Genomic DNA, 25,312 nt, shown 5'->3' with positions numbered 1-25,312 from the left:
TATAAGGGAATGCTGCTGAGTGCCTCCTTCCCCCACATGCACGACTGTCTCAAGAGCTAAATGATTTCTCACACAGTCTGCTTCTGTGAACACTGATAAAAACTTGGTGACAACCAAGTCACTTCTGCACTGTTACAGTGATGACTGTGGTGGCAGTCCTCATTCAACACCTTCTTCCCCCATGTCTTCTGGAAAAGACATGCAGTGTTTGTCATTTCCACTGCACCCAAGGGAACTCACAGCGCTGTGCACAATTGCATTTTGGGTCTGTAGTTCACCAGGTACATTTCCATGAGTGACTAATGCTGACAGTCACACATTGACTCTTTCCTCGTAAGAGCTGGACACAACTATTTGAGACTAAAGATTAACTTCCTCAGAGTTTAAAACTGTTAATTTGTCAGATTTGAAAACTGAGGTTAAGTTTAGCCATAGCTGTTAATTAACTTACACAATATCTATCAACATTTTACTTCCCTGGGATTTTCCATTTCAAAGAATTGAAAGGAGCAGAAAAAGTACATTGCCAATCACATGGAGAATATGGAGGGGGTTTGTTTGTTTGTTTTATCAAGTCATATGCTTTCCTGAAATTTCAGTCTTCTGATTTGTTTGGTAATCCAAATTTTGATGTGTTTTTTAATATGTACATACAGATTATACATTAACTTCTGTAGATCAAAAGTATTGAAAAAAATTAAAGAGATACTCTTATTTTCAACTAGGCAGACAAATTCATTTGATACAATAAGAGAAATAATGCTTTGCTGAACACTGAACTAGTGTTCAGTGATATTTCTGGAATACAGATTGTGCATGAAGTTCTTCATGGCCATGACCTTTAGCTCCACATTAGTTAAGAGAAATAATGATAGTATAAAAGAGGAACTACTTAGAAATTCTAACACCTCACAAAGTAGTCAGTTAAAAACATACCTTGTATGATTGTAATTTATTTACGAGCAAACTGATGCCTGACTGATTGATCAGTGGCAAACAAATGCAGACATGCTTAAATGGAGCTGTGTACCTGGCCAAAATGGGAGCAGAGAGGCTGGGCAGAAGGTTATCCATGCATGTAGATTTATTACAAATATACAAAGTGGCAGAATGTCTGTCTGTCTTTTTAGATTATGCAGATGTACTCCATTTGTAAACTGAAAAGTTGTAGTGCTTTTAAAGATAGCATTTAAAAACACCAATAATTTGAAACAAAGTTATCTTCCTACTAATACCTGGTATAGTCTTGCATGTCCACATGGCTGATTTTAAAAAAATGTGCTGGCTTTGGGGAAAGATTCATAGATGTGTAGCAATTGGTTGCTTATGTGCAGCACTCTGTGCATGTACAGCTGGATATGCACATGGGCCTTCAGCTGGGTGCATTTGGCACACATCCACGTTACTGTGCACGTATATAGCAACTGCACGATGCTCTCCCTGGGAGCTCTGAGCTGGGGTGCTTATCACACTGCTGCTTCTCCAGGCCTCCTCCCCTCTCTGCTGGAAAAAATCATTCGTCTTGCTTCTTGCCAGCAAGACAAATAGGGGAAAATCAGCCATCCTGGCTGGAATTCAGCAGCTCTGATCAGGGAATCCAGCCATGTCCTCTGAGTTTGCTCCTGCTGGGTGTCGTGTGCCTTCACGGTGCTTTGACACCGGCCCCGTGCAATTCTGAGAGGAAGAACTGATTTGTGGTGTTTTACAGCAGGGAGAAGTGGTTATGCTGTGTATCACACCCAGTTCCATTTGCCTTCTGGCATCAGGGAAAGAATGCTTGGCTTTTATTCTCTCTTCCCAGGTTCTTCAGCGTTTCCCACAAAGGTGCAGAAAAGTTCACGTGTTTGCTATTGAAGCAATGCACATGAATTTACCATGAAACTGACTGCATTCACATTCTTTTAAGATTTTTTTAAAGCTACAAATGCTACAGAAACCTGATAGTCCTTCATACATGTGTACATTTTTCAGTGTGCTTCTTTTGATGTGCATATGTAACGTGTTAATTTGTCATCAGAAACAAATATGTCACTTTTTTGTTTTCATAGGCATAGATTGAACATCTAAGCAGATAATGTATCCAATAGTTTTGTACTCAGACTGGGTTGCCTAGTGAGAGTAAAGAGGTGCCTGGGAATCAACTTGGTGAATGACTTTTAAAGATGGACTAACAAGTCCTTTAACAGTGGCTTCTGAAAATAGTTTAAATTACTGAAACAGTAAGTTCTGTTTCCTGAAGTCCAAGTATCGAATGCAGTAAATATTGGTTATTGTTTTTCATAAATTCAGCCCCAGAGTTAAGTCACTGTCATTTGTGTGAAGCTCTATCAGTTTGCAGTCTCAAGATACAATTCTTGGTGCTAAAGGACCAACTGAAAGTAATTCTGAAGTGATCTTCAAGGTAGGAACTAACCATTAATCAGAATGGCTACAGGGGTAGTACAGCAACAGAATGAAATAAAGAAATCCCATCTTGCTGCCTAGATTGCTGAGACTGTTCAAATACCTGCAATACATTTCAGTTTCTGAATTTTTTTTTCTCCTCATTTATTTATTTGTCTTGGTAAACATTTGAATAATAGTGCAGAGTGCATTAAAATATTTCCACACATGTTTGTACATGTATACACAGTGGGTCATGTCTACAAAAAAAGAATATGTTACTTTTCAACATTCTTCCTACTGAGTCCTTCATTCCACCTCTGCTTATCCTGGTTGCTACCGTAACAAGTAATCTCTGACAGGTAAAAATATTTCTCCCTACATATAACAGTTCTTTTCATGCAAAGCAATGCCTCAGATGTGGGATGGTTTTGTGTAGAACAAAGCATTTGCTCTGCTGGGCTTGAGCCAGGACACAGGAGTGGGGCTGGGGTGGGGGGACAGGGCACTGTGCCCATCAGCCCTTCCCAAGTGCTGGGAGTTCAAAGGCAAGTGAGGGGCAACGCCTGAGCCCTGTTTTTTGGGTCCAGGTACTCTGTATTCATCACACTTTTCTTTTGGTGGGGTGAAAAGGGTGCCCAGTCTTACTTTATCCTCAAGGACTCTCAGTGGGGCCAGACAGTTTCCCATGGAAGACAGGTGGCAGCTTCCTCTGGGATCTAGTTGGCAGCCAAGCTTCAGATTAGCCTCCTGTGTGTAACAGTTGCCAGCTGCTCTGGTGTGACATCCCACAGACACCTCGTGTGTCTGACACCTCACCTGTGAGAAAAAAAGATAGGCCTGCAACACTCTGTAAAATGTTATATTTTTCTAAAAAGGAAGAAGGAAAATTAAATGCTTCTTGCAGATTCTTTATTTATTTTATTTTTTTTGTACTACAGAGAAAGGTAGTAAATAACTAACAGAAGACAGTTGTTTCCAGTTCCTGTTTTTAGCTAAAATAACGGGGGTTAATTATTAAACCTTTTACTTGGTCGCTCACTTGTGCTCCTGATGCTTTAATCCTGGGTCACACAAAGTTTAAGAGTGCTTTACAGGGGAGACTCACTTCTTTTTGCCTCAGCCTTTCCCTGCTGACGGGATGTTACGGGCTTTGCTGCTTACACTCTCTGTAGTTGCCATTGCTCATGCTGAGCTCTGCAAGCCAGGTAAGATTTGTTGCTGATTCCCATCCTTCTTAAGGTAGAGTAGCTATTAGTTTAGACTACAAAGTTGCCAGCTTCTAAGATTTTATTTTACCTGATTGTCTTCAGTTTGAAGATTGAAATGCTGAGCATTCAGTTCTTTTATGAGTTTGCAAATGAAGTATGGAAGCTGGTCTCGCTTAAAGAGGTCATGGTAAACTTCAGTGAGACTCTGGAGGACATTTTTTCATGCAAGTAACTTCTGTTCTCCTAAGCAGGTTATTTCTTAAGACCCATTTAGAAACTGACATTTGTGAAATAAATGATTTAAAATGCTATTTTGAGTGACTATGAATATATGTTTGCTTTTTTCTCTTTGTGTCAGATGCACAGAATGCTTTCAAAGTACGGATTAGTATCAAAACAGCTTTGGGAGATAATGCAGTAAGTAAAATATTTTCACATATTCTTCCTACTTCAATATCTGCCAAAATAGAAGTAATATATACTGTAAAATTTTTGAATGCACAAGTGATTTGTCCTGCAGTGTTAATTGTAAGAGTTTGCTCAAGTTGTGATCTAGGCATCCATTTCTTGACAATTGACTAGCCCATTCCTTAAAATGGCATCCTTTCGGAGAAATATAAAGCTTGCTTGTTCATAAAGATAATTTTCTGTCAAAGATTTTTTTTTTTCCACTTGGAAAAGCAGTAGGGATGTTACATTTTATGCGTGAGAACTGCTGCATAAATGTAAGTTTGTATTTTGGGAAAAGCACTTCTGCTCAAGAGTGCTAATTGTAAAGTCAAGCATGTCTAGGAAGAGCAGCAGGAAAAGATTTCTAGGTCTTTATGAAATGGGACTTTATATTAGGCTCTCAGACAAGCATTAACTGTAGAGATCATTCAAGCATGTCTCATCAATTCCCTGCTAATGAAGGGCTTCAGATAGTGGCCATTCTTCTCTGCCTGTGATGCACAGGCTCATCTCATGAGGACTGAAAGGCTTTGACTTAATTCAGATCTTTGGGCTTAAAGTAGAAACACTGGTGTGAGCAATGAGATATACAGAAGAGATTGGGACATTCGATGACATTAGATTAGAAGTCATTTTGTATTGTTAGAAAAAAAGCAATAACTGAGGAGCCAATTTTTTTGTGTAGTTGTTTATGTCATATAACAAAGTGTGTGAAAACTCAATGAGTGGGACAATACATAAGGGATTGGGACATTAGATCAGGTTCTTCCTGATCTAAGGAACTATTTAATATGTCAGAGCCCAGTATTTTGACAGTATTCAAAAGTACTTTGTTAGTACTTTGTTAGTACTTTTGAATACTGAGAGCAAATCTGCAGCTTGTTAACAGGGCTCAGCAGATAATTGCGTATGAAACATCCTGGACGGTCATGTCCACTCTAAGTTTGGTGTCTGATTATGTTATGAGCCCTGGGAAACAAAAAGCAGCAGGTTACATGTTTTAAAAGACTGACGGTATGAGAAACTCCCTGTGACTGTAGAAGCTGTTCTAAAATTACCCTGAAAGATCAGGTAATTTAAACTAACATTATCAGGGACCTACCTTTCACTGGTATTCAAGATACCTGCTAAAGTAAATGTCTCGAAAGTCATAATGAAATCAATTCTCTTGGGTGAGAGACTTTAATTAAACAGGACTGTGAGCCTAATTTTTAAAAAATTATTATTAAAAATATAGTAATATTATGGCTGAACATATGTCAATATAATTATTAAAACACCTCTTGATGAGAACTGTTAATATTTTGATTTAATCTTGGTTCAACATAGTAGCAAAGAACAAAAATTGCATTTCCTAGTGTTTTTACTACCTTTCCTTTTCCTTTTCCAGCTGTAGTAAAATAAGGGGAGACTGTTTAATCTTTTTTCCATTTGTTTTTCATTCAAAAAAGGTATGAGACAAATCATTACCCTTGAAGGCGCTTTGTATTGCTAGAATAAAAAGCACAAACTGAGGATTCAATTGTTTTTTATAGTAGTTTATGTCATATAACAAAGTATGTGAAAGGTCAAAGAATGGGACAATCAAGAACAGTATTTTAGAACAACAGCTTGCTGAAATTGGTATGATGCCAATTTCAGAAAATCATCCACAAATGATAAACAATTTATTAAGTCCACAGCTAGCAGTTGTTCCTTTTCACAGCCATTGCCGTCTTCTCTGTGAATGACCGAAAATAAAAACTGAAACTACTATGAAACTGAAGTTCATGTCTGTTAAAGAATTTGGGGCACTTTACTTCTTTGGGTTGTTTATTTATTTTAGCAACGAAAAGTGTAATACTGTCATTGTGTCACAGTAGGAACGGTCAGCTTGGTTCATTTCCAGGTCACTTCAAGCTCCATGATAACAGAAAACCCTGATACTGTGGGAATTTTTCTCTAGGAGTGGCAGGATAACTCCAGTGTACATTCAGGGGCATAGGAAATAAGTTGGTGCAGCTTTTCACATAGTGTAGTGCATGTCATCCCCTGTGTGCGAGGCTGATGAGAACATCATTTTTTAATTGGTTTACCAGGTAAACTGTACTCTGAGGCATGGAGTTCCATTTGGTGTATTTATTTAGGTCTTATCACAATGGAGCTGGAAAGAGCAGCTCTGATGCAGTAGGTATTCAGCCATTACCATTTTATTTGGAAATAATGGATGTACTTGATAGAGATGTTTGCTAATCCATGGGAGGAAACAGTGCCTGTAGGCCTAAATGGAAGGTGATTTGTGAGTCTGTCTGAGGATGGTTTTGACTTTATAAGTGGTTTCTGGAATACCTGCTAGTCACTAGTTGCTTTCTGTACATGGGGCCAGAAGAGGGATAGAGGGTTAATTCAGAAGGGACAGAGGCACCTAGAGAATGAGAAGTGATGGGCACTGACAAGTCTGTGTAATTTGGTATCACCATTCGTTTTAACCTCAAGAGTCAAACAGTTGGCACCTCAGGGGCTGCAGCCAGCTGAAGTAGACAGTGCACTTCCCTTCTGGCTCATGTATTCAGGCTGCTTCCAGGGTAGAGGATGAAGAGGAGGAAGGCTGACATACACCTTGTGTTTTGTCAGCAGATGAGATCCAGAAGTGTGTTTTTGTGTCTGTAGCCACACTGCAGTCTGAATGGTTGTATACTTAACCACAGAACCATTCAGGAGGGAAGAGATCTTGGATGGTCCCTAGTCCTCTCCTGCTCAAAGCCAGCTCAACACTGAAATCAGGTCAGGTTGTTCAGAGCAACCTTGTGATATTATAGTCTCATATCTTAAATTTTGTCTTTTTTCACCCCATCAGCAATCTGAAGATGGTAAATTTAAGAGTTTTGATATCATCATGTAGTGTTTCATTGATAACAGTTATGTTTACAGCATGTGTTTGCAAATGATATTTAAATGTGGTTGTAAATGATATTTAATGTTTCCCCTAGTGTGCATCAATAACTGCACTGCATAGAGTCATCAGCTGCTCTCCTGCTACATTTGGAGGATAAAGATGAAGCTGATAAAGTCCCGTAATAGAATGAATCAGGTCTAGTGGAAGGTGCCCATGGCAGGGGAGTTTAAACTAGATGATCTTTAGAGTCCCTTCCAATCCAAATCATTAAAAGATTATTTTCACCTTTGATTAGAGAAAGCTGCTGATTAGAAACCATTTTCTGGAAATTCATGCCCACCTGTCCTGAGTTCATACAGTTTGTTAGCTTAAAGTTGTTCTTGCCTTGCTTTTTCTCCTCATTATGTTGCTTCCCCCTTGTGTATTGCAGTATGCAGTCATGTACAGAGGTTCTTGTTCACCTGGAGCCCACAGCCACCTCCATCACCTTTACTTCCCATTTTCTTGGGGCTTCTTGCCCTTCTGCCCAGAAGATTGTTTGCAATATCTTCTCCCGACTCAGGCAGACACCTGATTTCTGCTGAGCTTTCTCTGCCAGTCTCCTCCCCCTCTTTCTAACAGTTTTCTGTTTATTCTGTTTTTTTTCAAGTGCCTACTCTTTCAGCTGGGCCTGGAATTCCTCAGAACAAATTATCTTCCCTGATTTGAGATACCCTTTTGTTACTCTGACTTAAAGACATGCTAGGCTACTGCATTATTTATGAGAGCTGTGGCAAATCGTGCATGCATTTTGCATTGCACTAAACTTAAACATACTGATACATGTACTTGGTAGTGCTGCATTGTATTTGTGTCCATGTGGGCATGAAATGGGGTGTGCTTCACCATTATCAATTTTCAACACAACTGATTAAATTGTCTCTACAGCTGGTTTAATCCACTGGCTAACAAATTATGTTTTTTCTGTCCTTTTTTCAAAGACTGCAGATGGCATTCAGTCAATAGTGCCACACACAGAAAAAAGAGATCTTCCCTTTTAGTACTGCAAATTGTGCTTCATGGTTTAAATACAGATATCTTTTAAATGATGAAAAATAATTCTATGGCTCTGATCTATATTAATTCTTTTACTACATGATCTCTTTTTTCTTTCAGTACCAGTTGCTCTTATTACTGTCACGTTTTCATTAGTGCAGTGGGATAAAAACACAGGATTTTATAATTTTTTTCCAGAGTTTCTCTCTGTGTTTATTTTTTTTTTTCATTTTAAGTTCTCAACTTGGAAAGCATTATCATAGTATGCTCACACCCCCCTTCATTCATGAGGCAAGAGTGGTGAGTCAGAACCCAGGTTCTCAGCAGTCCAGCTGCACTTTAATGCTGCTCAAGTTGCTTGCTGCCTCAGCTTTGGTGTCCCTGTCCTACCTCATCTCAGAGAGCCCATTTCACTCAACATTCATCTCGAGATGATAAACAAGATCACTTTGTGTCCTTTAAATGACTGCATCCTTCCCTGTTCAGTTAAATTTCCCGGGATGCTAGTACAACGTGAGGGCTGCAGATACCTAAAAGATACCTAAAAGTTTGGATTCTCTCTTCTTCTTTTTTTTTTTTTTTTTTTTTTTTTGAGAGTTTGCATCTCCATGCACCCAAAATCAGAATTTAAAAACCAGAATTAATATTTGGAATTTTCAATACTATTTACTGCTTTTTGATACACATTGCTACTTCTTGAATGGACCCTGAAAAAGTAGGTCCAAGTTGACAGCTGAGTGAAGTGTCCACACCACTGGGTTTCTGATTTGGATGATTAAGCAGATTTTTTTAATGCTGAAAGTTAAAGATTAGATTTGTGTTCTGACTGACTGAAGAAAGCTGTTTCTAACCTCCCTGAATATAATTCCAAGAAACCAATAATCTTTGTAATCTGCTGAATGGGGAAGAAATTCAATCAGTATGCCTCAGTCATGACTCCTGTTATAAAAATGTAATAGATGCAGTTCTTACAGGTCATTAGAATTGCATATGTGAATGAAAGCCCAGGGGAACCCAGTGAAACTGTCTCAGAAAACTTAAATTATGAAAGCATGATTTTTCCATCAAGACAACAAAGAACAGTTTTTGGAGCCTACATTCTTCTTCCTATTGAAGTAGTAAGGATGTTATTTTCTTTCTTTTATCTCAGATGCAATATAATAATTTGTAGTATAGTTGAGAATTCTTGTAATCAGGACAGTGTGCAGCAGTAAGGCTGCAATCTCAGTTTATTTCCTATTGTCCTAATGTCCAACTCCCAGAGAACACCTTAAACATTAGGGTTTTCTTATTATTATCTTTGGCCAGAGCCAAATAGTCTTTGAGGGTGGATTTAAACCTTCTACTTTAACTGAGTTTCTCCAGCAAAAGAGGTAAGGCCATGAGTGCAGCTGTGTGAGGAGAATTCTAATAATATGCCTAGTCTTTGGTGTAATAAACTTTACATCTCCAGTTTGGTCAGCTTTTCATATTCAGTTAATTCAATTTTTGGAAACATTCTTTGCAGTTTTGTATTATTTATATTGCAGTTTATATTGCACTTTTTTTTCCATTAGACAAAGTCCTTTGTTCATACTAAATAATGGGCATTTGTTTTCTTAGCACAACCAGAGAATTTATTCATTTTCTTGATCAATACAGCATTTCAAGTTCAGCAACTCTTTTCCCTCTCTGTACTGCCAGCACTTGTGCTGAAACTAATTATTTTCCATCTTCCTTTACAGTATGTCTGGGATGCTAATGAAGAGTACCTCTTCAAAGCAATGGTGGCTTTTGCAATGAGAAGATATTCCAGCAAGAGCACAACTCAGTAAGCATCTGCTTGGATTTGCCTTATACATATTAACAATGCAGCATGTAGTGACCTGTCCTCTGCTGTACTGAGCTGTAGAAATCATTATGTAGAGATTCTAAAAGCAGGCTGTTCCAGTGTACTTCTGACACTCAGATACATATTCAACATCACACTGTCTCCATCTTAAGCAATGTTCAGTCTTTGAACCAGTATCCCTGTGGATGTGAAGTGACACAGCTGTGGATCTCAGTGGGATGGTGCCAGGTCACTTCCAGCAGAATGCGGCAGGAAGATTTGACACCTGGAGACCGTACTGGGAGAAGGTGAAGGGACACACTGGGAGGTCAGAAAAGGCAGCACAGATCTTTGAGTAAGCAGCTCTGGTGAATGCTTCCATAGAGCTCAGCTTCAGCAGTGTGCTCAGAGCCCTGGGAGGTGGGTAGCTGTGCCAGTGCTGGGCTCTGCTGGGTGTTCCTATCCCTGATATCACAGCAGTTGAGTTACCTACCATCAAGAAGTTTCAAATGTTGCAGTGCAGATAGAAATCAGCCTTTAATTGGTTTTGGGATTAAATCTGCCCTGAGGTATTGAATATTCTTTTCAGGTTGCTGATCCTTGCTACTCTATGAAATCAGATCCCAGATTAGACAGAGCACTTAGCAAGCTGTATTTTCATGATGTTCTTGTCTTTCTTGAATGAAAAACCTTGTAAGTGCATTTCCATAGGCATATTATTTTTTTCATTGTTTTTCAATCTGAAATTAAAGATTGATGGTTTTGGTAGGATAACAAGGAAAAGGTTTTCAATTTACTTAAAAATAAATTTGCTTCAGGCTGTCATTGCATCAAGTGAAGCACATTCCACATTTGAAAAGATGTTAGTTAACTTTAGTCAAATGATGATTATTGTTGCTGTACTTCTCTTAAGTAAAAGGGGATTTCCCCCTCCATGTAGCAGGAGTGTTTGATTCCTGCTGTTTAATTTTTATTCTTCAGAAGTGGTCTCCTTTGAGCAAAAGAGCTGTTACATCAAGCTTAACAAAAACAGCCAAGTGTGCTACTCAACCCAATTAAAATGGCACTTTAAAAATTGAGTTCAAGATATTAGCTAATTACAGATGATTATGTAGGATTGTTTCTCAGGTTTTCAAGATAGCAGAGTTTTCATTCAGCATCTGATCCATAAAGATTCAGGTTTGTATACTAATTTAGTCCTCGGTCCTTTTATTATTTTCTTCCTTCAAAGTCATGCTGTTTTTGCACAGCAAAAATCCTTTGTCAGAAGCAAGTAATCTTTCTCCTCTTCAAGCTCTTTGGTTTTCTGCAGATTAAAATAAGGTTGCTGCAGGAATGGGAAAAAAAGTCAAGCTAGCATGAAAGAAGTTTTAATAGCAGTTACCTGTTGCCATTCCAGGCAGTCATAGAATTTATACTCATTAATTCAGTTTCCTATCTAGAGAGTTTTCCCTATGGAGAAATAGGATAATGCTAGTGTTACTCCAGTTTGGAGGTGGTGTTGCACACATCAATAATTCCCTGCCACTAAGTTGGTCAGAAAAGTCAGTATAATATTTGGAATCAGACAGCTGTGGGCATCTTTACCTCTTTTTAAGACTTTCTCATGGAGTATAACTTGGGTACACCCCTCATGGGGTATATGTTGGAGGTATAACTGATAACTGTAGGACTTAGAGACAGCTTTGGGGTCATTATAGACAGCATGTCACCTGAAGGAGAGCTGTGCAGCTCTGAGATCTGGCACAACTTCCTAGGCAACAGGCTGAGGAGTTTGCTGTGCACAGATGTCTCTCAAATGCCAAGGAACCTCACAGTCCCTGTTTAGTGATGGAAGAGGCAGGATGAACCTCCCAATACACCTCAAATAATCTGCCTGTGAAAGCCTCCATCCTGTTAGATGTCCTGAAAATAACACATTCCTTTCCTCACCTTTGTGGCTGGCAGCTGGAAGGAAGGAGTGCAATCCTGCTCCATCCCCTCTGCAGCAGGCATGGAGGAGCCAGCATCCCAAAGGGAACAGCGGCATGCTGTACACAGAAACAGCACCCTGGCAGAGCTGGTGAAGAGACTTCACTGTGGTGAAGAGGGAGGCACAAGTAGGAGCTTGTAGCAAATAAATTGCATTGCACTGCTGGCAAATAAATTGCCTTTCACTACATGAGCTTTTGCAGGAAAATGTCAACAGGTTTTCTTCAGGAGATATGAAAGACCAATGGCCACATCTAAGAATAAACAAATTGCCTGTGACTGCATTCTGTTAGCATCTAAACTTACAGAAATTTTGCATCTGATTAATTGCAGATTTTTGCCAAAAATAAAACCTATGAAAAAAATTACTATCATTTTACATAACTAAATACTGGTTCACCAGGGTATAAATTATGCACATGGCCATAGCCAGGATGTGGCAAACCTCCCCTTTAAAATCCCATTAATTTCTAACACACTCACAGCCTTGAAGCATCTCACAGCTACAACTACCACATGAGACACAAATGCCATTAACTTCAGCAAGCTGCATCAGGCCCAAAATAATTTGTCTGGTGGATCAGGATAACCATTGTTGCAGTCTGCCCCATCATTTTTGATATTCAAAGTCACCTCTTGTTAGGTTTCTGAGGCTGGATAAAAGCCAGCCTGTGATGACAAGCATATCAATGTGCTGCTGCAAACAGCAGTTGATGCTGTTGTTGCCCTTGTGTAACCACTGAGTGACCCAACATAGAACAGGGAGGATTGCACCTTCCATCTTGAGTTCTCTAAAGTTAATTTCCAAACTGAAATTTAATAAATTGTGGAGCAGCGTTTAATGTTTGAAAGGCTTGTCAAATCTTCAAGTTTGCACAAAAGAGAAGAAAGGTACAATCAATCAAATTACTCAGTAACTATTAATATAGATACAAATAAATATTTTTTTTCAGTGGATAATTAATTCATTACTTCCTGCTTTATATATGGATTTTCAATTGACTCTCAATACATCTGGTCATGAACTATATAAGTCAACCTTTGATCTCTCAGTGTTAAAAAATTATTATTGTAGCCTCTTAGTAACCTTGGTTTCTCTAATCTGTGACTCATTTGAAATAATATGCATCTCTTTTGGGCCTGAGACTAGTTAATCTTTAGAGCAGAAAGGATGTCAACACATTTGTTTTCATTCAAATAACAGAATCTACTTTCTACATCTTCCCTCCATTTATAGATTTAAAAAAAGCTGAATTTTTCCGTACGAAGTGACCAGAAAAAATCCATTAATATTATCCATCTTCCTAGGACAGCGTATTTTTATCCTAAATATATTGTGACCATTTAGAACAACAAAATAAGAGTCTGGAGTAAAGCTGTTAAATCAAGGCGATCCTATGGCTGCTGGGAAGAAAAATAATGTTCCTTTGCAGGAGCAGCTGCAGAGCCTGGTGTTGAAAGAGGTGTGATGTTTTTGGGAGAGCTGGAAATTGGCACCTGGGAACTGGGGACTGTGGTTCTTTCCTGAGCTAACAGCCATTGTGGGCACTCAGCTCCTCTCTGACAGCTCCTTCTTACCCCTAAACAATCATTTAAATCTTCATAAGGAGCAATGATGGTGTTTCAGGCCAAGGAATTTCCAGGGTTTCCTGCACTCTACTCACCAGTATGTTAAAGGAAATGCAGTTTTGGACTTTTGCCATGGTGCCATAAGGCCGAACCAGGATCTTGTCATTTTGATGATAACAGTATCCTATAATCCCATGTCAAAAGTCTATCAACTGCTAAGGAAAGGAAAAAATGTCCACATATATATTTACACATACACTTTGTTAGTGCCTAGAGAAGCCAGGTTTCTCAGATCCATACAGTGTGACAGCAATGATTCTCCGTGTTGTGAATCAAACCTGCAAGAAAATGGCATGGGAGAAAAAAAGAGTGTACCACTGCCCAGAAATTGCCACACTGGTGCTTTTTGAACCGTTTGTTTTGGTGTTTACTCATCCCCTTTGAACTTGTCATGAGTGGGATTGTTCTCTTTGGGGCCTGGAAGGGTTTATAGCATTTTTATTCTGCTGATGAAGAAGTGGCGGTGGTGAAATCAGGGTTTGGATGCTTGTAATTGAGAAGGATTTTAGAAACAACAGGGAAAAGAAAAGAAGCCAGATTTACATATCGTAATGCAATCTTTGCTACCCCTTGTTTCAGTGCTGGTTGTTTTACAGAGAGATGCTACCCCTGTGGTGATTGACTGCCTTGTCTCATGCTAAAAACCTTGGCACTTTATGGAAGATCCTAGCTTGAAGAGTCTTTGAATGAGGGTATGAAAGTCAGGGTCTTCTGGCAGTCCTTGTCTGCCCTTATCTTTCTCTTTGGGGATCAATCTTTCTTACCCCATTTCAAGAACATCTGTAGGGCAACACCAACTCAGATTTTCCACCTGGCCTGGTTTTTGATTGAACCACTGAAACTGCAGCTTTAGGAACTTTGGTAACATGAAGTTTTGGGTCCTACTGTTACAAACAGCCAGACAGAAAACTTCCTCTGCAGTTGCAATTTAGATATTCTGTGAAGTCAGCAAGAGTTTGTCAGCCACCAGCCAAAAGTAGGCATTTTTCCCCCTCTCCTGTAAATTTTGTGCTTTCTTTTTGTTTTGCAAAGAATAAATCTGCTTTCATCTTCTAACTGTTGCCAGCAAACTGATGTGAACATCTTTTCAAATTTCAGAGGATGGCTTTCCTCTTTTATCCATAAAAATACTCTTTAAAAAGAGATTTCTCTGTAAAATTGATACTGTTCTAGAGAGGTAAAAGTGGTCATTTTGGCTATGCAAAATCATTGCTTTCCATTTTATTGCATATATCTCTGGAATGGGTGCTTGTAGCCCGAAAAGCCAGGTGTATCCTGGGCTGCATCCAAAGCAGTGTGGCCAGCAGGGCAAGACAGGGGATTCTGCCCTTCTGCTCTGCTCTGCTCTGCTCTGGTGAGACCCCACCTGCAGTGCTGCATCCAGCTCAAGGGTGCCCAGCACAGGAAGGACAGGAATCTGTTGGAGCGAGCTCCAAAGAGCCAAAATGAAATCAGGTCAGTTGTCTGAGTCTAGTGGAAGGTTCACTGCCCATGGCATGAGAGTTGGAACAAATCTCTAAGGTCCTTTTCAGCCGAAGCCATTCTGTGATTCTTGAGATAGATAAATAGATAGATAGATAGATAGATAGATAGATAGATAGATAGATAGATAGAACTTTGTAAAATTATATATTGCACTACCCAGGGCACCCAAAACATCACTCAAAAAAGTTTTTATGGGGAAATAAAGCATTTCTATAAAATGTCCATAATGGCACACTGTGGTATGCCTTACAAGCAGATCTCTGGCTGGATGGGGAATGCCCAGGCACGAGCGCTCTTGCTCCCTCCCACCCCTCTCCCCCGCAATCCCACCAGTCCCAGAAATCCCACTAAATCCCACCAGTCCCCCCAGCACCCCCAATCCCCCCAGTCCCACCAATTCCCCAAATCCCCCCATTCCCCCAGTCCCACCAGTCCACCCAATCCCCCCAGTCCCATCAGTCCCCCAATTCCCCAGTTTCCTCCAGTCACCCCATTCCCCCAGTCCCCCCAATCCCTCTAATCCCCCAGTCCCCCCAATCTCCCCATTCCCCCAATCCCCTAATCCCCCAGTCCCCCCCAGTCCCCTCAATCCCCCCAGTCCCCCATTCCCCCCCAATTCCCCCATTCCCCCAGTACCCCAAATCCTCCCATTCCCCCCAATTCCCTCCAGTCCCCTCAATCCCCCCATTCCCCGCAGTTCCCCCCATTCCCCCCATTCCCCGCAGTTCCCCCCAGTCCCCCCATTCCCCTCAATCCCCCCCAATTCCCCCAGTCCCCCCAGTCCCCCCAGTCCCCCCCAGTTCCCCAGTCCCGGTGCCGCGGGGCCGGGGCGGTGCTGCCGGCGGCCGGCAGGTGGTGCTGCCCAGCAGAGTCAGGGTCCTGGGCAGGATGGGCTTTCACTTCTTCTGTTAAATACTCGTGATTGTGTCATTCCGCAAGGGCTTTCTCATGTCCCCGCCATTTACTAATGGAAATCTGGAAAAAAAAACCCCAAAAAACAAAAAAAACCCACCCCAAGATGTTTAAAAGGCATTTTGCACACTACTTACGTACTATGCCATGAGAAGCTGCCTGCTTCTGCCCTTCCACATTTAACTTCACATAAAACTGAACAGTCTTCCTTTAAAATCCATGATATAAATATTTGACACAGCATAAGCTAAAAGGAAGAGGCCAGTGCCAGTAGAATGACTAAATTTAGCTTGTTCCCTCCACTCTGTGCCTGGCTCTGTGAACAAAGATGTCAAAAAGAATAACATCAATTCCGCTGATCTTCCCTCCAACAAAATGTATCTTGAAGAAGAACTGCTCTCACTTGACAATCACGTGGGCAATTCTCAGTGACTGGTTCCTGTGGTATTTGCTGGCAAACCAGAATTCTTAGTTCATCAATGCACTTGCTCCATTATATGACCTTTGTCAGAGCCAATGATGGTTGTTATTCAAATATATATTTTTCCATTTGATTACACTAAATGTATGTCCAATACCATGCAAGTCTATAATAGATTTAGCGATTTCTTTGAAGGCTCATTTCATCTTCATAAGCTTGATTTCTATAAAATCGTATGGGAAATGGGAAATACTGTGAGTGGAATTTCTTTCTTGAGTATTAACAGTTAACTTTTTTAAAATAATAAATTTTTCCCCCTTCATTGAGAGCAATATTTTAAGAAAATATAAAATATTTCAATAATTCCTTCCATGCTTCTTTAATGATTATTTTTGTTTTAACTGTCTGCAGAATTTCCAATGTGCTTCTCTGCAATGTGACAGACCGGGTGTCCTTTTGGTTTGTGGTCACAGATTCTTCCAAAAATGTGACAACTGTTCCTGGAAGTGAGGTAGAAGCAGCTATCAGGTACAGTCACTGCTTTTGCAGTGTTTTCTTCCTTGTTTACTGAGGTTGTTTTCTCTCTCTGGGCCTTGTATATGAATGAGCACTTTGCCTCTTTAAGGATGAACTAATCCAAGTTGGTAAAACACTGAGGGGTCAGTACTCTTTAATGAATGTGAGATTAGAGGATTTTTAACAGTCCCACAGAATGCAAAGAATGTGAGCCTTGGGATTATAACTTTGGAAAGAGTCTCTGTTGATGCTTAGAGACTCAGAAGAAATCCAGTTCCTTTCCAGAGCCCACTTGTGATGTGTTGTCCAGTGTGACAAACTGCTCTCATCCAGCTGCTTCATTTCCCAGTGAAACAGCCTTCTTCCTCAGGTGATGGAAGGGCACACTTTCTGGGTGGGACTAATGTAATTTAGCTTTCACTGCATGCTACATGCACATCTACACCTGAGCTAATGACCGTAGGCTGTCTTTCAGTGCTTCTCACTAACAGTTCATCTGACTTAATTTAGAGTCAACTTTCACAAGAGAAGAGCTCCTGTGAACACCTCAGCAGAGCTGGCTGTGTCTCAGCTTGGCTTAAGCAATTTTATGCTCACATTCTTTTCATACCAACTCCTTCTAGAATGCCAGTCAATATCACAGCTGAGCATTGCTTGTAAAGTGCACTAGAAATCATTTTGCCTTCTACTATCACATTCTGTAGCAAGTAGAAGGAAGAATGTGGAGCTGACAAGGAAAAAAGAAAAAATGTGATAATCTGACTTCAATGGTCCAAAAAAACCTGCACCAGGGGTTTATAGGGATGAGTCCCTCAAGCAGCATCAAGCATATATATTTCTCAGGCATGGAGTGGAAAATGGATCTCTTTGTTTTCAGGCATTCTGTGCTCTGTCTTGAAAATTTGTGTTATCTCTATGGAGGTATAATGCCTAATTCCTGATGAATGAGCATGCGTTCTTTTGGAAAGATTAATTTAAGCTTATGAGCAGATTAAACTATTTCCTACAGAGACACCAAACAATAGCTTCCTAGCATTAGTGGAGGAAGCAGATTATTTATTCACTGAAGCTCTCAGTAAGATTGCTGGAATGTGGGGGTTTTGCATTTCTGTTATTCTTTGATACATTCAGTAGCATAAGCTGATTTATTTAAGTCTTTAATGTGCCCTGTTTGGCACAGAAATTTGATGCTGTTATTGTTTGATTTTTAACTGTTGTCTGTCACCTGATAAAGAATATGCTATTTATGAAAAGTTTTAATTCCTACCTAATTTAAAAACAAGAAATAAAATGGTCTATAAAAATACAATGCTTTTTGTTCAATTGCTTCTGATTGCAGACTTCCATACAAAACCTTTATTATAATTCTTCATGCTAGGGTAGCACATGACACTAGTCACGGTCTAGAATTTTGTTGTATGAGATTCCTACAAAGTAAGAATAAAAAGGAAGGTAAACCATGTCAGAGCTCTGTATGATACTCAAAATTTTGCATGAATATACACAAGATATAGTTATGCATATGCAAACATGAAATGCTGCCTGCATGTGTTTCAACACATAATTCTGAAACTCAGGCCATTAGATGAGGATAAACAATGCTTATTTCAGCTGTTCACAATGATCCTTTCACATCAGTAAGGAAATCTTTTCTAAATGGCAGACAGCTTACGGAATTATGAGTCTTAAAGCATGCCATGGCTTTCAGTCCTGTCCAGGAATGCTGACTTTCCATTGAGGCTAAGAACTTCCTGTTTAAGGGACAGCCAAACATTATGATTTCCAAGAAGAGAAATTTGTTAAATCTTACCTGTATTTCCCATACATCTTTTCTTAGGAAATACTTGCTCTGTAGTAAATAAATTGAATTGTATACAAAAAAGAGCTGCATTAATTCCTACAACTGCTATAAAAAAATATCTCAAGACCAATATATGTAATCGATCTGCCTAAAAATTTTTAACATTTTGAAAAAGCTAATGAAAGATACTTCTAAAGCCTCTTAAGCCTGCTTAGATTTAGATCCAGAAATATATTACAGGCAGTGAAATGCTCACAGGCAGTGACAATGGGTAAAGATAATCACTAAAGGATAACAGTTACACTATTTTTGTGAAAAATATATTTCTTAGACTTACATTTTCGTATATGGAAATGGAAAAAATGTGGAAAGTACAAATTCTTTCAGCTGCATCCTGCAGGGAGGAAGGACATATTGGCAATAGGCATGGATTCTTCCAGACCAAATTGTATCCTGTGCCTCACAGATCTAAGAAAATTCACAGCAGCAAGGGCAGATGCACCAGCCCATAACATGCAGGATAGTTCAGTTTGAGGGACTAAGGGGCAACTGTAAGTAAATCCTGCAAACATTGAAGGGTAGATCTCCTGTGCTAATCTTGAATGCTGCATGAGCTCAGCAACAGAGCCAGCCTTACAGCTTACAACCTGCTGGGTCTTCAGGACTTGGTTCAAACCAGAAATAAATAGCAATCCTGTACTTCAGGTCTCATCTGCATTTCCCAGTTTTTCAGATAAATGCATGTGAAAGTCTGGTGTTCAAAATGCTCAAAGTGTGTGGGTGTGTATGGATTACTGAGGTCTCTGTTATAGTCAGGGTCTGTGTAATCTTGCCAACATCACAGAATCATAACATCATAGAATCACAGAATCATTTAGGTGGGATAAGACCTCCAAGATCATAAAGTTCAACCTTTGACTGAACCACTACCACTGTGTCAAGCAGACTAGGGGACTAAATGCCATGCACAGTTCTGTCTTGAGCACCTCCAGGGATGGTGACTCCACCGCTCCCTGGGCAGCCTTTTCCAATGCTTAACCACCCTTACAGTGAAGAAAAATCTTCCTGTTGTCCAACCTGTCCTCCCCTGGTGCAGTTTGAGGCTATGTCCTCTTGTCATGTTGCCTGAGAAAAGAGGCTGATCCCCACTAAAGGTGGACAACATCCTTTTCTTCATCATGCTGGATGACATTCAGCTCTAGCTTGCAGCACATTCATAAAAAATTCTTTTATTTTCTGCTATCTTTTTAACTTGTGAAATACCTTTATAAATAGTTGTGATTTTTTTTCCTGGTTTTTCTGTTTTTTTTCTTGAAGGATGAACCGGAACAGAATCAACAATGCCTTCCTACTGAGTGACAAAACACTGCAGTTCGTGAAGATAACCACCACCTTATCACCTCCTGTTGAATCCTCTACACCTGTCTGGCTTATTGTATTTGGTGTTGTTCTTTGTCTCATTGTGGCTGGGATTGTTTTCCTCATTATTTCAGGGATTCGGAAACACAAGAAGTAAGCAGCCTAGCCTTTCTTCTGTTTTAATGGAATACTGATTAGTTAGGTCAGCTGGGCTGGTTTTGTGTTTCAGAGCAGCCTTAGACAGATTAATGCTGTGCATCCTTCCCTGGCTAGGTTGAGATAACCCATCACACCTTTTCTGAGGAAAACACTTCAAATTTTTAACAGTAAAGTATAGATGCCTTAGTAATTTTGGGATGTAATGAGGACATGGAGACTGTAAGAATATGGTCCTGGAGGCCACCTAACTAGAGATGAGCTTTAAAAAGATGACTGATGTCATTCTTGTGAAGGTTTATTGTGCCACAGGTGAGTCTCCTCTCACAGACCACCTCCACAGCTACCAAGAGGGGGAAGGCTGGCAGTGACTGTGTCCCTTCCAGGGCAGTGGTGTGAAAAGCTGGTAGGGCTAAAAAAGCTGTGCTGCTGCAGCTTGAGAAGACTCAGTAGAGCACACAGTAATGATTAATGTGGGGCTAAAGAGGGCCTGCTCACTGGAACAGAGTGAACTGATGAGGCCAAAATACCCAGCCCTTCACAGGGTCATGGGCAGATCTCCCCATGAGCTTAGGAGTTTTTTCTGGTGGTAGGATAAGAGAGAGATACTCTCTTTTCGTCTCCATTTCTGCCCTGGTGGCACTGGTGAAAAAGAGAAGGGTATTCATCCTTCCCTAGTGTGAGCATGTGGGAGTAACATAGAGAGCAGGTGGAGTTTTGATTCTGCCATCTCAGCTGGCTCTGTGTTGAGCATAAGGAATAAAAATTTCTCAGCTGAGTTGAGATTCTGCCATAGAAGTTCAGTTTCTACCATACTTTTGGCTGCCACAGAGTTTAGGTTTACACAAAATTATTACCTCAGCAATAGATTCATACAGGAACAGCAGAAGAACTGAAAAAGGATAAATTCCTGCTGAGAACCAGATAATATAAAAATTATTGACTGTATAGTGGATTGTATCCCCAAATATATCAGAACAAGGAATTAATATATGAAAAGTGGTATGTTGCAGAGACTTCTCCTTTCTGCCTTTTTATTACCTTGAAGAATGTTAAAAGACCTCAGAAGAACAACAGTTGTGAAAGTTAAGTGCTTCTCACAGAGCACCTTTAATAGCGTAGTCAGAACCCCTTCAGTTATATTTTGCAATCAGGGGAGTTACATGAATTTCCAAAACTCCTTTCTGTTTTTAAAAAAAAACCCCACAAAATTCAGCAAACAGTAGATGAAAGATGCTATTGGGGAAAGAGTCTGGAAAGGTATTTGGAATCTGTGGATCGTTAAAGCCCTATCACAACCATGTAGTATGGAATTATTCTGAATTTTTTTCATGCCCTAAACATAGGCAGCCTCTTCTGTAAAACTGGATAATGTTGCTACCTAAAACCCTCTGGCATCATGGCTCTGTGTTTCTTTATGGTGCCTATCTTTAACCTAAATGATCTTTGAACATTTCACATAAGTGTAATATAAATAAACTATGGTAAATAGCTGTGATTTTTTTTTTAGCTGAAATAATCACTTGTGCTTCATATCATGCTGAAAGACAGGACTTTCCCCTGTATTCTCAAAATAACTCAGCTGAGCTTGAGCAGTTCCCCTCAATATGGTGTAAACTGCGTGCTCTTATCATCACACTGCCATTAATATGGCTTGTTGCTGCCTGCCTGTGCTCACTTGGCACCCTCTCTGTCTCATGCTCTTGTCCTTTTAGTTGCTATGCTTTTTTCACTTCTCCCTCTGTTTCCCTGCTCTACCATTACATATAACCTTTCCTCAGAGCAGTTTCATCTGTGGCTGCACTCTAACCCTCCTTTCACATCAATAACATCTGCAGGCAGGGGCGGGGAAGTAAGAGAGAGGGTAAACCAAGCATATGTTTCTTTTATCTAGTGTTGCAAGGACTGGAGAGGTAAAAGGGATGGTTTGGGTTATTTGTCTTCTTGGGGGAAAAAAAAATCCAGAAATCAGAAAAAAATATTCCAAAAGTACTGATCTCTTTGTCAGACAGTGAAGTAAGTTACCAGGAGTTTTCAAGGACTTCAACATGTCCAATAACTAATTTTCTTAGAAGTCTGTCCAGAGCATATGTAATGGGAACCCTGTTGGCTAGTAAGCTGTGTTAGAAATCTGGCCCCTAGGATGGTGTTGACTTCTCATAAATCTGACATTTTGTCTTTAAAGGCTTTTAAAATACCATTTAAATATCTCAGTTCAGATAAGACCAAAAGCACATGCTCAGGGTGTCAGGGAAAGGGAGCTGGCCTACAGAGGAGTTTCAGTATCGAGTTAGACTCATGCATCATTTATTGAACTGAGAAATTTGCTGAATTCAGTACCTACAGTGAGCTGGGTCAGACTCACTGTCTCCCAGCCTTGTGTTTGTTCTCCTATTCTTGCAGAAATAGGACACCTCCGCCTACAGCAACAGATTTGCCACATGCCCAGGGCAGGATCATCCTCTACAGTCTATCCTGAATTAGCCCAAAGTCTGCCCTTATCCCCCAAAATCCCATCTGCAGCAGGGGCCATAAACATTTGCCTTGGGAAGAGTTAAAACAGAGTAAGCACAGAGTCTTTCCCTGTGTTAGTTCTGTCAGGAATTAATTTGCAGCTGTGGGCCTTCCTGAGCTGGATTTGGCCTTCTTATATTGGGTAACTCACAATGTTTTCTATTCCCTTAACTTGTTGAGCCACCCTTTGGATTCATGGAAATTTTTAGCTTCTCTGAATTCCTTTGGTAATGAGTTTCACACATCTTCTACTCCTCTCATTTCCTTTGAACTTCCTTCTTAGTAACTTTTATGTTCTGTCCCCACAGCTTTTTATTAAAGAACACTCCTTTTTATCACTGTAAGAGCAGCCAGAGGTCAGAGGTTTCCACTACTACACCCCAGGTTTATTTTAACAATACTGTAATGTCAAGAATCTCCCAAAGGCAAATAAAATTTTATTATTGTTAATATCTCTGTCATTAGCAGTTACACTGAGTCAGGTTTTTACAGTTGTCCTGAGTCAGATTGTTACAGTGCATGTTGTGAGATAGGAAGAAGCAGTGCAGCTGACCTTTGAGTTTCTTGTCCTCTGAAACCGCTGATGCTGCAGGCCATAAAGTACAGCAGGTTTTTCAACTATGAACTAATTGTTCTCAAGGTCAGAATAAATGTGAAATTAAAGGAACATCATGACCTGTTGAGTGATATTAGTTTATTACATTGTCTCGTGATTGTATTTTAGATAATATTTTTAGGGGTTGGTTTGTTTTTTTTTTTTTTTTAAATGTAGATAATTTTATTCAACCACTATTATAATATGTTTTTGGGACAACTAGAAAAATGTAAAAAAGTGAACAACAACAAAAAGAAACCATACACTAGAAAAGTGTTCTGGAAAAGTGAAAGCCATTTAATTGTTTGATCCAGAAAACTAAAGTATAAAATACTGGGTAGGAAGCTAGCTACTAATGAAGTTTGAAGAAAAAAATGCAAATTTGCAGCACTGAGATTACCTAAGAAAGTAAACATGAATGTTCTGAAGAAGGTCATCATGGATGTGAGGGCACCCAAGTCTCCACATTTAGAGGCTATAGTTAGTCTAAGACTGACCTGTTTCTATAAAATATGTTTTATTTTGTAGAGATCACGGCGAGAGATCTGTGACATACATTGCAGGGTCAAACAACATGCTTAGTGTAGACCTTCCTGATGTAAAAAAACCCAAACAGATTTAGAGAGTTTTTCAAGTTTTGTTTTGTCCCAGCTTTTCTTTTGTACCTTCTAGTCATGTTGCAGAATAAGAAGGCGGAATAATATTTAAAACATACTTAAAACATGTCTACTTTAGCTTTTCTGGTCTCCAGTTCTGAGCTCAAACTGCTGAACCAGGGCTTTCAACCTGTGGGTCCCCCATCTATTGTATTTAGATACAAGGAAGTACACCAGATCGTGCCTTTAGAAGCATAACCTAGGACAAACTTCTAACTAAATAGGCAGTTTTCTTTCTGTGGAATCATGGTGAAGTGCTGCAGGTCAACAGAGTAAGATGATCTTTTCTTTCTTGTTTTTAGAAAGAATAAAGAGTCAACAGAGAGAGAAAATTTAGAAGAGAAAGTTGAAGTGACACTAGAAAATGGGATTCCTTGTGAAGCACTGGATATAAAAGCAGGCCACGTTAATGGAGTCTTTGCGGCAGATGATGAACGGTTCACATCCCTATGAAATGTTGCCACTGCTCTCTGGTGGTGTTCTGAAAGACTCCTGTGCCTGCCTTTTCTCGTCACTACTCCTGAATGTCAAACATGAAGACAAGAAAAATGTCCTTTCATGTAATTTCCCTTGAGAGAACCTTTTGCTGATAACACATACACTTGAACCTCCACTACAGTTCTTTTCCATGAGCAACGCAAATAAGAAGGCCTCAGATAATATCCAGAAAAGATTTCCAGAAGATGTGTGGCAGAACAGGGTTGGAACCTGCCTTGTACCAGGCATCTCATTTTTAATGATTATTTAAATACATCCATTGTTTGTTTTTCCCTGTCCTAAATATGAAACTGCATTATTCCTGAATGTCACTGGGGAGATCGTCTATAATTGTCAATTCTTGATGGGTTTTCTTTCAAGCCATGTGCAAAAGTTTTCTGTAAAATTACTTCTGTTTGCTGCTATGTAGTATACCTTTGGATGGAACAGTCATCAGTGCATAAAAGTTTTCATGTATTGAAAAACAAAAAAGCTTTCACAGCCTCTGTAAGATCAGGTCAAAATACCTGGATCATCTAAAGCTCTGGGGTCAATAAAAATCTGGTACTAGAAGCATTTTTCATTTAACTGTCAAAGTTAGAGATTTTGAGCTGATTTTGAGAAGTTGCAAAATTCTGAAATTTGTTGAAATTAAAAGTTGCAACAAAGGGCATATTTTCCACAGATTTAGTGGCCCAGTTCTCACTAAATCATAGAACCACAGGCCAGCCTGGCTTGGAAGGGGTCTTAAGATTATGTAGTTCTAAGCCCTCTGTCAATGGCAGGGACACCTTCCACCAGACCAAGTTACTCAGAGCCCCATCCAGTCTAGCCTTGAACACTTTCAGGGGGTGGGGAGTTCACAGCTTCTCTGGGCACTCTGTTCCAGTGCCTCAACAACAGCACAGTAAAGGATTTTTTCCAAATATCTAATCTAAACCTGCCCTGTTTCAATTTGAAGCCATTCCCCCTTGTCTGGTCACTACATGCCCTTGTAAATAGTCTTTCACAACTCTCTGGAAAAATCTTGCTTACAGTTTTTAATAATAAAGCTAGA

The 25,312-nt window shown here is 39.8% G+C and overlaps 1 protein-coding gene across 1 annotated transcript; it reads left to right on the top strand.

The window, feature by feature from the left end:
• Positions 1–1,982: 1,982 nt before the first annotated feature.
• CLTRN (collectrin, amino acid transport regulator) lies at positions 1,983–24,828 on the top strand. The gene is made up of 6 exons (XM_033051920.2): positions 1,983–3,590; positions 3,952–4,010; positions 9,678–9,763; positions 16,593–16,709; positions 19,816–20,010; positions 24,081–24,828. Exons 1-6 carry the CDS (start codon positions 3,524–3,526, stop codon positions 24,229–24,231), a joined length of 675 nt encoding a protein of 224 aa, XP_032907811.1. The 5' UTR covers positions 1,983–3,523; the 3' UTR covers positions 24,232–24,828.
• The last annotated feature ends 484 nt before the right edge of the window (positions 24,829–25,312 follow it).

Source organism: Catharus ustulatus, chromosome 2 (genome assembly GCF_009819885.2).
Source record: "Catharus ustulatus isolate bCatUst1 chromosome 2, bCatUst1.pri.v2, whole genome shotgun sequence".
Lineage (NCBI taxonomy): Eukaryota > Metazoa > Chordata > Aves > Passeriformes > Turdidae > Catharus > Catharus ustulatus.
Note: the sequence above shows the minus strand (reverse complement) of the source record. Positions and strands in the feature narration are given on the sequence as shown.

Coding starts and splice junctions, on each gene's coding strand:
- CLTRN (XM_033051920.2), top strand. CDS start 3,524: ATGTTACGGGCTTTGCTGCTTACACTCTCTGTAGTTGCCATTGCTCAT. Junction 3,591..3,951: donor TGCTGAGCTCTGCAAGCCAG/GTAAGATTTGTT, acceptor TCTTTGTGTCAG/ATGCACAGAATGCTTTCAAA. Junction 20,011..24,080: donor GGGATTCGGAAACACAAGAA/GTAAGCAGCCTA, acceptor TCTTGTTTTTAG/AAAGAATAAAGAGTCAACAG.